At 37.7% G+C, this 13,919-nt stretch overlaps 1 protein-coding gene across 4 annotated transcripts in view; it reads right to left on the reverse strand.

The window, feature by feature from the left end:
• The window catches only part of ATXN2 (ataxin 2), a gene marked incomplete at its 3' end in the record, with an annotated part of 62,067 nt that overhangs the window by 30,431 nt on the left and 17,717 nt on the right, over positions 1-13,919 (reverse strand). For 3 of the 4 annotated variants that reach the window (XM_084254308.1, XM_084254310.1, XM_084254307.1), the window contains 6 exons: positions 11,989-12,113; positions 9,508-9,599; positions 8,818-9,015; positions 7,242-7,420; positions 5,180-5,389; positions 2,395-2,577 (listed from right to left, as the gene is read on the reverse strand). In XM_084254308.1, coding sequence (XP_084110434.1) covers positions 2,395-2,577; positions 5,180-5,389; positions 7,242-7,420; positions 8,818-9,015; positions 9,508-9,599; positions 11,989-12,113 — 987 coding nt within the window. The remainder of the gene's footprint in view (positions 1-2,394; positions 2,578-5,179; positions 5,390-7,241; positions 7,421-8,817; positions 9,016-9,507; positions 9,600-11,988; positions 12,114-13,919) is intronic. The other variant, XM_084254309.1, reaches the window with a different exon arrangement.

The raw sequence follows: 13,919 nt of genomic DNA on the forward strand, positions 1-13,919 counted from the left end.
CAGCGCTCAACCGCTGCGCCACCAGGGGAGGCCCTCAACTATATTTTAAATGAAGTTAAGAAACTATATTTCTAAAGCAGAATAAATGTCACTTTAAAAGATAACATTCTCTACTAGAAAGTGATTCTGTTTCTTTTAAAAAAGGTGAGGGGAGGAATCCCTAAGAAGAGATCTATTTGCTCCTCCAAATAATAAATTCAAAACACTTTTAACAGTTTGTAATCAATCCTACTAATCTTTCTTGGAATATCAAGATCCATTCTCCAGTAATTACAAACATTTGGGGACCGGGCCTCCCCGGTGGCGCAGCGGTTGAGCGCTGGGTTGCGAAGCTGCCCGCGGCCTCTGCGGCGCTGGTTCGATCCCGGCTGCTCCCCGGCCACCGGAGGAGGGTCCCACATGGCGCACAGACCTCTCCTGCCACCCGCTGCTCCCCTCAGCAGTGTACTTCGGTCCTTCTGCCTGCTCTGCTCCCCGCTCTGGCTCTGGTGAATTCTCTCACCCTCCCGTGCTTCTGACTATACCCAGTGCATGTACAAACAAATAAATAAAATAAAAATACATGCCTCTTAAAAAAAACATTTGGGGACCAATTTAGCAAAAAGCGAAGAAAGGAGGGGTTTATATTTCACAATTTCAAAGTAAGCATCCAATAGGTTTAACAGTCCATAAACCTATTTGTAAACCTGAGGTTCAAAGATTGAGAGAAACTAGTTTAATTTGGTTTACTTTAGTGGTTCTTCACTTTTTAAGTCATAAGGGTCATGGAAGGAAACTACTCTTCAACAACTATCATTTTTCTAATTAGTATAAAGAATAAAACTAATGTATTATGTGTACCTCTACAACTATGTTTTTATTTTTCATATCTAAAGTCATGTTTTTACTCTCAAAATTCATTTTCAGATCACCTGAGATTAATAGTACAACTGACTAATCAAATGACTAATGTAGCATCAACTGAAGAAATAAAGACTTGGAAATTGTATTTCCTTGGTTCGTGAATTTTTTTAAAAAAGATTTTATTTATTTATGCATACAAGAACTGGGGTGTAGGCCAGAGGTGCAGGGGTTGAGAGGATTCACCAGAGACAGAGTGGGGAGCAGAATAGATGGATCTACTGAAATATACTGCTTAGGGGAATAGCAAGCAATACAGAGAGGTCTGCTGTGCCCTTTGGGCTAGCTCCCTGGCTAGGAATTGAACTCATACTGCAGTGGGTGGTGATAACTTGACAGTGCTGAGCCTTTTACCCCTGCACCACCAGGGAGGCCCTCATTGAATTATTATATCCTTGTAATTAAAATCCAAAGAAGAAAATAGAAAATGCAAAGGAATTTAGAAAATTACACGTTACATGAAGCTGAGCAGTAGATATCAATTAAAAACATTTAATATAGCTGGGTATGTTTTTTGTTTGTTTAAAGATTCCTTTTCTTTTAATGGTTCTATGAATTAAGACAGATCCATGATCCAAAAAACTCAATCACTGTATGTAAAAACTCAGTCACTGTGTGCTCTTACAGTTATCATAGAAGGAAAACATTAAGTAGCAAAAACAGACTTAGTCTAATTGTAAAATCCTGTCAGAGTGTATTTTTTACACTTTTACAGCTGCTGGCTGCACATTCCTCAATCTAGTGACAGATAAACTCCCAACCCCAATGTGTGTTTGATATTCTTTATAATGGAAATCTAGTCAAGAACCAGTGCCATATACAGATGCTAGAGAAACACAAAATAAAACTGTAAAATGGGGTCTCCCCGGTGGCGCAGCGGTTGAGCGCTGGGTTGCGAAGCTGCCCGCAGCCTCTGCAGCGCCGGTTCGATCCCCGGCTGCTCCCCGGCCACCGGAGGAGGGTCCCACATGGCGCGCAGACCTCTCCTGCCGCCCGCTGCTCCCCTCAGCAGTGTACTCGGTCTTTCTGCCTGCTCTGCTCCCCGCTCTGGCTCTGGTGAATTCTCTCACCCTCCCGCGCTTCTGACTGTACCCAGTGCTTGTATAAATACAAAAACAAAAAATAAATAAAAAAAAATAAAATAAAATAAAACTGTAAAATGAATCAATAAATAAAGTACTTAAGATAGGAAATACAATCCCTCCAAATGGTGTTCTGTGCTCATTTTACTTATAAAACAATAAAGTCATACTTATGAATCTCACCATAAGTCCACAAAGTAGAACAGGCAAAAACTACTTATTCACTGAGAAAATGGAAATTAAGAGTAATCACCTGATTTGTTGCAATATATGGTGAATAAATGTAGCCCAGAATATAGGTTTTTAAATTTCTGGACACTTTCCTCAATAGAGCTTGAGCTCAGTTCTTCTGACATCTAGTACAATTATAAAATGAACACTATCATTATGTTCCAAGACAAGCATTACCTACCCCCACTGACCACTGATGACCATGTGCCACCAGCAGGACTGGTTCTTGCTGCTGGAGGAGCAGCTGCTTCACTTGGTGGGGTGTGGGATACAAACTCTAGGCCACTGGAAATGGAACCCCTACCAGCAGAAACTCTGTGATTTCGAGGGTGTCGCTGGGCCTTTGGGGACATCCTTGGAGGTCCTAAAAAAGGAATAGGGAACACCACATAAATGCCACAGTGTACACCAGTACTACTGTCCTGCTAAAACACACACACACACACACACACACCCTCCATTCACAGACTCCCTCTGTTTATCCTTGGCTTAAAAAAGGTAATATATATTTTTGGCTGTATTCTTTCAGAATTATTTTGTGGAATGCTATAAAGTTTCATAAATATTGTTTTATTTTTAAAGACAAGGAGGGATGAAGCTGGTGGGGAAAAAAAAAAAATCAAACAATAAGATGTCATCAACTCCTAAAAGGTTCTTAGCAATTTATTTAATATATCCATTATTTATAATCAATGTTTTTAGACATTATAGCTACATAATTTTTATTCTACCACATGCTTTTCTCCTCAAATTTTCTACAATGTTACTTCTAAAATAAAGGAAAATATTTTTTAAACAAGACTATAAACCTCTATTTACCATTATATTGTTGAAAATATATGTACATACCCTTCTTAAGTTTCTCCAGAATCTTAGTTTATCTAACTTTTCTGCCATGGTGATCAAATTTACAACCCATGGTTTAAAACAGTCCTCACCTGTAAGCAGTTTCTCAGAGTTAACAGACTGAGTTGAAAATCCCATTGTTAAGGCCTAACTTGTAAGACTAGAATAAGTGACATTTGGGGAAGAAATTTGCACTATATAAATAATCAAAATACTACATCAATAATCCTGTCACCCCATTAGCAATTTCTATTTCTAAGGAAGTCTGTTGTGTATTCAAACAAAACAATCAAATGAAAACAGTGGACAAAAATGGTTCTCACTACAGAAGCCTGATGATGCTAACCACTCAGGAAAAAAATGTTCAGGTCAAAACTAAGGCTCCCCACTCTCACCTTGCTGCCAAACTCTTTAGAACATCAAATTAATGTGTGTCCTCAGCAGGAATTTAATCATGGATATGATTTTAGAAAGAACACTCATTATATATAATTTTCAAGCTATAAAAATGCAACTTTAATGAGCAAATGAAATTAAAAATTTAACACAAACCATTCATTATCAAAGAATGGTTTAAGAATCGAATATCTGTATATTTATATACACACACATAAATACATATACAATTTTTATCCCTTGACACGAATAATGAAAACAAAGCTAGTTGGCATAACAGAAATCAAATTATAACTTTAGAAAATTCTTTCTTTCTGTTAATATAAAATACTTATGGAAGCAAAATACACTGTCAAAAACAAACTTTTGGAGAAACAAATTTTTTAAGTTCACATTTAAAAAAATGCCTCCACATCACCTAATTACATGACCAGAAAACATTTTAACTCAAATTGTCTAAAAAGGTAAAAATGTAGCATCCCTAAATTTGCAAAAGGCATTCTTCTGCATGAACAGTCAAATCCGACCATAAGGAGTCCTTATGTCTTACTGCAGTAAAGATATCCACAATTTTTAACAAATTGAATTTTATTTAGCATAGTCTGATGAAATGAACACCACTTAATTCAAACAATGGAATTTAACTTTTTATTTAGTGGCCACCATTACAGGTACTTTTGAAAAAGGAAGTCACCTTGAAAATCAGTGCAAATTGCTGTTCAAGGTTAGCCAGCAATCAAGATCACATGACCTCTCTGCCTGGAAGGCAACAATTTATTTAAAAGCAGTCAACATAGTTTTTTTTCTCCATGTATGAATTTTATGCCAGAAAACTGTTATTAGTCTCAACATAAGCTATAAAAACTGCAACTTTAATGAAGAAATTTAACACAAGTACTCTGAAATAGCATCAAAGGACATTATCATTCAGAAGACAGATTTTTAATCGTATACTGCAGTTGAATTGAACTGTGACCTTTTTATAACACATCCATGTAGCTGATATGTAGCTGATATGTTAATGTTAGATTTAGCATTAATCACTGAATGAGAATTACAGAATTTTGTTCTTATATTTGACAAGAGCAAAAAAAAAAACTCTAAAAAGACTCAACTTTATAACATGGTTTCTATTAATTTTATCTTAGATGAAAAAATTCGAGATTAAAGTAGACTTCTAGTGTATAAAAACGTGAAACTAATTTTTTTTCTAATTCTCCAACCATAAACCAAACCCTGTAATGTGATCTAAGGATAGACACACCAGGGAAGTACACAGAGTGTCCCTCTCAGAAAGGACCCCGAAACCACTACCAACAGGTGGGTTCGCTATACCTTGGCCAGAAACTGTAAAATGATAGGTTCTACAGTAAGTATAAATCTAGGTGAAGAAATTTTTTTTTACCATTAATCACCATAATATACAGTGTAAACTGGGAGGAAGAAGGCCCTTGGGAAGACTTTCTGGGGCTACAACAGAGCATCATTACCAGGTAGAGATAAATCCCCACTTTCACAATTCAGGATCGTTTATATAGCTTCACACAGCATTTAAAAATTTCTCTCTTACGAACAAAAAGGTTAATAGAAATAGTTTTAACAAACTAAAGTTAAAACACGGAAATTCTAGGTTATAAAATAATGAAGAGGAAACTATTTTGTAATTATAAACTCACATAGGAGTTAAACAAAGACAAAAACATGAACAAATTGTGGTATTGTACCTTCTGAAGACATGCGTTTAGGCATAGTAGAGACAGGAGCTGGAGAACCATGAGCAGAGGGGTGAGACGGGGGTCTGGATGGCCGCGAGGGGGGCCTGGAGGGCGGCCGTGTAGGGGTGGCTGCCCGAGGTGGAAGAGAGTTGGGACCTGACTGGTAGCGAGAAGGTGGGCGAGAGGAAGGAGATGGGCAAGGCGATGGCCAGGGAACACCTGACAGAACAAATGATATGAAGGAAAGTATAAAAACTAAAGAAAAAAATGAGGGAAAAAAGTAAACAGAAAAAAAAGTAAAATGACAAAAATGATTTCTTGTACATTTTAACCCTTTGAGGACAGTCATTTGATTTGTGATAAGTTTTATCATAACTTAACTGACATTAATTCCCATTTTACTTTAGCCTCCTTAAAATTAAGTCTGTTTAAATGAATACACGTTCCCAAAGGGTTAATTAGGATCTACACATACTACTGAAGAAGACAGTTAAGACTGCCTACTAACCCTGCTTCTATAACTACTTCTCAGTAATCAATTATTAAAAGGAGGACAATATACACTAGATAATTTTACATAATAAATCACAAACTCAGGAATGAAATATTTATTAGTTTTAGCTTTTGAAACATAATGAAAATAAGCAGCAATTAGATCCCAATAAAAATGCTGATTTCTTATAACCATCCATGACTTTCATCTACTTTATACTTGAACAGAAGGTTCAGTCTGAAATCTCATTAGGCAAGTCAATTAAATACAAAACATTACTTCTACTGTTACCTGGAGTCACAGGAGTGACAAAAGTTAGTATTAATTGCCTTTTGAAAAAACATTTTAATCTGATCAAATTAGAAAAGGGGGAACCTTCTAAATAATTTATGCAATTAAACACTTTATCTAAATGACTGCTTAATAAATGATGCAACTACATAGCAGTCATCGCCAAGTAAAACTGACACTGCTGGATATGCACAGGTCAAAACACAGCTAACATGTAACATGACAGATCACTCACCTTCACCTTAGGAAACAGTCCAGGTCTCCTCTCCACAGGATTCCACACACTTGAGTATCATACATGTCCCAGTCCCCTTTAGGTTTTTTGCTTTGAAATTTCTGCTCATGAACAACTAAATTCTTTACTCAGTGAGCAAAGAAATTTTACCCCCAATACTAAGTATAGAAAATACTCAAGAGTGTTCATTTGGAGAGGAATTCTGGAGAAAGACTCAATGAAAACAAATGAAATTGGAAACTCAGTGTTCTCTATTTTTCTTTCTAGCTTTCCAAATACCTCAAATGGAATCTATCTTTTCTCTACATGGGTAACATAATAATGTCTCCATACTATCTACCACACTGTGGACTAATATCCCTGACTTACAAATGAAAGACCCATGATGTGTGCGATCTATATTCAACCTGAATTAGAGGCAAAGTAGAAAAATACCTTCCTACCAAAGATGCAAGTTTCTTTTACTTAACTTGCTAACCTACAATATCTACCCATACAAAGAGCTATTTTCTTTTCTTGAGGCACACTTCTTTCTTCACCTTCTTAGCATGGTTGTTGGTCATGTTTATATTGCGAATTACCTCAATCCTCTCTTGAAGTAAGCAGAAAATATTTAAATATACATTTAATGAAAATAAATCTGCATTAACCACTTATTATTTCACACAAATTACAATTTTCCTTATAACTAAGTCTAAATAATTTTTATCATTCAGTGCTTTTAATACTGAGAACCTACCCCAAGTTTCCAATTTCTTTATATGTGGAATGTTTTTGGCTAAGTGAAGGTCTTTGGTTAAATTTACCACTTTATCTTAATACATGAATATTTCATCATGCTAGATAATGTATATGCAAACAGTTTATGCTGATTTTTAATCATTTTTTAAATTTGATTCCCACAAAGGCAAACTGTAAGTAATTTTGCCTGAAAACTACTTCCCAGAAATCATTAAAGGTGTCTACATTATTAACAATTCAGTAAACATGCAAATATTTAGAAAACTATCTATCTGATGGATGACACTGACAAATTTGGTCAAAATACTTGCCTCCATTAACTACTCTTTGGTCTGAACCAGAATTCGGGTTGAAATCTGAAGTGTGAGAGGTGGATCTTGATGGCATGGAGCCTGATCCAGGCTGGCCCATACGTGGTGAATTCTGTCTCCCACTTCCCCAGGATATGACTTCTCTATTTCTTTGTCCAGGAGGAATATATTTATTTTCCCTGAAAATGAGAGATACCATAAATCACTTTATTCTAATAGAGGAACCAGATCTATGAAACATACCTAAAAGTAGTTTAGGCATAAGGGAATTCTTGCTGGAAAAAGGTCAAACACTAAACCAAATTGCCTCAGCCTCGCTCTCAGGTACTCCCAATTCTTCCATTTTACTCTGCGTTCCAGTCTCTGGATTTTCCCTTCCCTCAGATTCTCCTCATAAACCCAAAAGTTTGACAAATGTGTATGTTCAGGCTCATCCTACCTAATTCTATCAGCCATGGTCTGTTTTCCTGAAACTTCCTTCTTCCTTGACTTTCCCTACTTTATCTGTGCTCTTATTTTCTCTCGGTGGCTAGTCACTGCTTTGTCATGGCTTCATTATCATCAATACTGACAAAACCCTAATCCCCCCAGCCAGTCCATCTCAGTATCTCTTAGTTAGCACTGTCATTCAGATAACCAGACCCTAAGTGGTAAGTGCCTTAGAGAGAGGTTGTAAATCTTACCCTTCCAGATATGTAGGTGTTTCTCACTGTGTGAATAAATGAAAGCCCTCCAAGTCCTCCAAAGCAATTGCACAAATGAACTCACTGTATCCCCCTTAAACTTGCTCCATGTTTTCTGTCTCCATTACTGGTACAATCATCAATCCAGTTAGTTATCAATTAAACCTGAGTAACCCCTGGTTTTTCTAAACCAGGTCTAGCTGGTTACCAAGTTCTCACATTTGAACTATTTCAATACACTAACTGATCTCCACATTCCAGTCAGCTCTCAATGTCCCAAAGTTTGTTCATACTATGCCCTGCCTACAGGATGCTCTTGAACATGGCAAGCCCAGTCCTTCGCTGCACACCTTACTGCCATCCACTGCTCCCCAACACACCCTTTATTCAAGGCATATGAAACATGCAGCCTGAGTTGGTTGGGCTCTTTTTACCACGTGAGGTCCTTTCTCCACATGAAGAATTCTTCTCCTTGAGTAGCAGATAGACCTATTATTCTATCACAAAACAACATCTCCTCTGGGATGCTTTTTCTAACCCCAGAGTATGCTAGATCCTCCTCACTCTGGAGTTCCTAGTACTCTGAACATACTTCTAATGCAATAAATCAGAGTGCGCTTAGGGTGTTGTATGCATTCTCCATCTGATCATTACATTTTAAGAAACTCTTCCAGACCTTCACTTGTTCATCCCTGTGTATCTAACGCTTGGCTCCCTAACTGTTCACATGCAAAAAATATTTTCTAAGTTTCCTTTCTCTAACACACTCCTAAATCAGTTCCATCTGCATTCTCTTCCTAGCTACATTAAAAGATGAAATATAACAATACACTTTCTCGCACAGACCTTGAGTTGTGTATCCAAAATACTGCATCATGATTTCCTTTAAATACCTAGTGTTTATGCTGTGGCCCTCACGTTCACTGGAATTTCTCTGAACTGCTGTATATTTTTCTTCTTCGGTCCTATCATCATTTTCCAGGGCCACCCTGGCTTTGTACTGGGCACTTGATTCAATTTCTTCGGCTAACTGATTTGCTCTTGCTTCTCGTTTTAAAAATTCTTCTGAGTTATCCTTCTCTAAGGGCACCCTGAAACATGACGAAAACAAAAAGCAGATTAAGTATTCTGAAAGTCACATTATTCTTAAACACACATTCTGAAAGTATTCTAAAAGACACGTATGTGTCACGACCAATTATTAAGAGACTTTAGAATCTGAAATCTAGTAAAACTGTAAAGAGTTACAATTGATCTTTTTATTTATGGATCAACATTTGACTTTTTTTCCCGTGACCTTTTCCCTGAGGGAATACATTTCCTAAAACAGTTAAAATGACTATTTCCCCATAATCACTACACTTGCAAATTTAGTTTTTACAACTTAAAAACAGAATGTCTAAATTTAGAGCATAAAATTAGGGTATAGGTAAACTGTATTTATTCCCTAAGTAGTAACAGAATTACTTTCCCATCACTGTTTGACTTAAAAATCCAACAGAAACACTTTTCCAGCATCACAATTTAAGTTGATAAAAATCAAGATGAATACACTAAAATAAAAGCAAACTTTCAAAACTTACGTATATGAAGATAAACTGCTATCATATGTAGACACTACACCATAATTTTCTTCATTATATCGAAACATATCATTAGGATCCCATCCATTCGACTAGAAGAAAATGAAGTTCATTTTTCAAAATGGCAAAGTACTTATCTTCTTTAATTCACGCAAAACATATTAACGACATCATACTATACTAGTGAACAAAAGTCCTTTAAAAATGTTTTAAGGAAAAGTTTTTCTTCCATGTATTTGGTAAATAACACAAAATAATTATAACGAGGTTTTTAGTAAAAATTCAATTATTTTAGTTTACTTCATAAAATAAAAACCTTTAGATGTGCATTTTTTCTCCCTAACAGACACCTTTCCACAGGGTATTTACCTAAAACCTTTGACTGATCATTAGGCCTGCGTGCAACAAGGGTGCATCCTGCAGTCAAACATGTCTTCCATGTTTGAGGGGAAAAGAGGAAAGAAGGTGCTAAAGCATTCCCTGCTTCATGGCCATGTCAGGTGCGAGCTTGGTACTAGATCCCTGCCACCTGCCCTTCCTCCTGGGCACCCCCAAAGAGAAGGCAGCATGAGTGTAACAATTACTGGACAAGGTCACAAGAGCTGGGGTTTAGAACTGGTTTTTCCATTAACAGTTGTGGGTCCTCTGCAAGAACAATTCTGGGTGCCCTAACATGTAACTTAATGTAGATAGCTCCACAAATCTGTGAGAAAATTACTACTCTCTAAAACTACCCTGCATTCCTTAATCTGTAATAATCAATTGGGGCATAGGCTGGAAGAATCTTCACCAGTGAGTATAAATGTCTGTGTAATTTCTCTAATCCTCTCTCTTTTAAAGCATGACTTGTGGAATGAGGCAAAAATCAGCGCATTATTGTCATCCTGACACTGCATCATCTCCTGTCCACCATACAATGAACCTTACTTCTAAGGTGTCAGTCATCAACTTTGGGTCCTTCTGAGAGCTAGATAAGACTATAACGTAATTCCACCAGTAAAGCAACTCCACAGACTTAACTCCACAAGAAATCAGTTACCTATGCAGGCTTTACACTCATTATGTAAAAAGTCATAATCATGCAGAAAGATATCTAGCAAAAAGTCAGTCTTCCAAATCAAGTGTGCAAAGATAACCACTATTAAAATCTCCTTCAGCACAGCTCCAGACAGTGTCCATGCATATATAATAATATGATCATTATGATCAGTTCTCAAATAGGGTCTTGTTCTGCACCTTGCTTTTTCTTTTATGGACATCTTCCCATATTAGAACACTGTTCTTTTTAGTAGACACATAGTATTTCCACTGAATGCAAGTACAATAAATCTATTTAATTGTACTTGGCCTACTGATGGACAGTTAAGATGCTTCCAACTATCAGAAAAACGTTGTAACAAATATCTTCACACATAATTATCTGCATGTCCTGTGGCTACATCAGGACAAAGTAAATTTTCAGAGGTAGAAATGCTGAATCAAAGTGTTTTAAATTTTGATAAACATTGCCAGAATTCTTTTTATAAGACATATCAATATATCCACCTCACTATCAGTGAAAAATGAATGCTCACCTTTCCATATCCTATACACAGTGTGGTATAGACCTGACAATCTCCACACTGGGTTACATATGACTCTTTGAAATCTAAGAATGATAATTTACCTATGTATTTCTAGTTTAATTGGACAATGACTTATACATCAAATGCAGACTTGTTATAAAGATTTTCCTGTAATAGTCAATGGAAAATTCCTTATCCATTTAAAATTTGCAATGAAAGCGCTCATTTTTGACACAAGATTTTGCTTTTTATACCTCTACATTTCAGAAACATTAATTTATAGAATCCTAACAGTAGTAAGGACTTAATTTATAGAAGATGTATTCTAGGGAGAGCGAAAATGTAACAGACGCCAAGAGCTCTAATGCAACCTAACCATGTATCTTAACAGTGAGTCTCTTCAGGCCCTAAGCCTAGAAGTAACACTTTGGTTCATCTCCAGGTGAAGTCAACAGAGCGCAAGCAGCCTTCCCTGGGCCATCGCAGCATTCTGCAGCGCATTCAAAGCAAAACATGCTGGCATCCCAGTTTCCAATTTCAGTAAGTTGCTTATTATGACTTAGTTCTTAAAGCACAGAAACAGTTCAGAAGCATCCTAGAGAAATACTTTCCTTACCAATACGAAGTCTCTACTTACACAATGAAATTTGCTTTAAATGTATTTACAGTATTTATTTATTTATACAAGCACTGGGTACAGTCAGAAGCATGGGAGGGTGAGAGAATTCACCAGAGCCAGAGTGGGGAGCAGAGCAGGCAGAAGGACCGAAGTACACTGCTGAGGGGAGCAGCGGGCAGCAGGAGAGGTCTGCGTGCCAATGTATTTACAATAACAAAAACATACTTAAAACCAAGTGATAGGATGTTCTAACACATGACTTTACAGTCTGATACTAATTAATAAGATTTTACTTACTACATCATTTTCTAAAGCCTCCAGCTCCTCGTTGGCAGTCAGTTCACCTGAATCCCACGGCTCCAGGTCCTTCTCTTTGTGTTCACCATTCACTTTAGCACTAATAGCAGAGTCAGTAAAAGCATCTGCAGAGAATGGTTTTGGTGAAAAGATCATACAACCAGACAATGGACTACACTAACACGCATATCAATCATCAACAAAGATGTATGCTAAAAAAGAATTATGAAAAGGGAATTTCGAAAATAGAATAACATCCATTAATAGTATGCTTTCAGATGTGTATCACTTGATACACTAACCTTCAAAAAATTTTAGTAAATGGCATCATATGATTATTAATAGATATGTCCTTCCCAAGTAATTTTAAGCTACATAAAATGTAGTTTAAAATATTCACACAATTCATTGAATTATACTGAGAACAATTATGTTGTGCTTCAGAAATGACCCAGAAAATGTCTATTGATTCATCTGAAACAAGATTTGTTGTTTAATGGACCCACTAACTAGATGTGCCCTCAGGGTTCGCACAGTCAAACGTATGCAGACCTCTTTAAATTTTTTTTTTTTTTTTTAGAGGCATGTGTTTTTATTTATTCATTTGTTTTGTTTATACATGCACTGGGTACAGTCAGAAGCGCGGGAGGGTGAGAGAATTCACCAGAGCCAGAGCGGGGAGCAGAGCAGGTAGAAGGACCGAAGTACACTGCTGAGGGGAGCAGCAGGCGGCAGGAGAGGTCTGCGCACCATGTGGGACCCTCATCCGGTGGCCGGGGAGCAGCCGGGGATCGAACCGGCGCCTCAGAGGCTGCGGGCAGTTTCGCAACCCAGCGCTCAACCGCTGCACCACCGGGGAGGCCCCTCTTTAAATTTTCTTAAAAAAAAAAAAAAAAAGATTTATTTATTTATGCATACGAGAACTGGGGTGCAGGCCAGAGGTGCAGGGAGGGGGTGAGAGGACTCAAAAGACACAGAGTGGGGAGCAGAACAGGCAGATCTACCGAAATATACTACTGAGGGGAGCAGTGGACGAGTCAGGAGAGGTCTGCTGCGCCATGTGGGGTGCTCCCTGGCCAGCTGGGGATCAAACTTGTGCTGCAGAGGCCGCAGCAGACAGCTTTACAGTGCTGTGCTTTTAACCCCTTGTGCCACCAGGGAGGCCCGTCTTTAAATTTTCTGAATCACTTCTATGTGCAGGGGTATCTTAACACTCTTGCCATTAGTACCAGAAGTCATTCCGAATGACCTACTCCTTTACAACACACTCTTTCCTACAGCCATTTTGTTACAAAGTTCAGACCTTACAGTGTTACCTGCCCACAGAAACTTCAGGTGGCAGTACAACCTGGATATCCTATTAACACTTTGTCACTCATTTGTGTCCTTTCCTCCTCTACTAATGTTAGGGAGAGCAACACAGCATCAGTTAACATTCAGAAACTAGCTCATAGTTTTCATCCAGCAAAGGAAATTTTTCTATAATTGGGAGTTAGAATCCAGCTAAATAAAGGCCCACTTAGGCAATGATAGTGTTAGGAAATGCTCTGGAGATATACAGGCTTGCAGTAAGTAGCTGGACTCATGGGCTAGCACCTTACACGAGACTAGGAAGGAATGCCTCTGCTGATCTGGTTCTGCTAGAGTACAGGCTCCTTGCCACCATGCCTCAGCCTCACTGCAAGCAGCCACAAAAAAGGACGAGGAAGAGAAACATGAACAGCTGTGTCTTCTTCAAAAGAGACAACTCTACAGGATTTTTTATTTGGTACTGCTTCTGTGACAGTCATCCTCTCCCTAGTTGTCAAGGTGATGACAAAACAAGAAATTCAAGCCAGCAAATAAATACATGGCACCAGAAGCTTAGCCAGAACTTGCTTCCTTTCATCCCAAACTAGGTGTGGATAGGTGTGCATGTGCATGTGCACGCA

This window comes from Talpa europaea, assembly GCF_964194135.1.
Source record: "Talpa europaea genome assembly, chromosome: 14".
In the NCBI taxonomy this organism is placed as follows: Eukaryota; Metazoa; Chordata; class Mammalia; order Eulipotyphla; family Talpidae; genus Talpa; species Talpa europaea.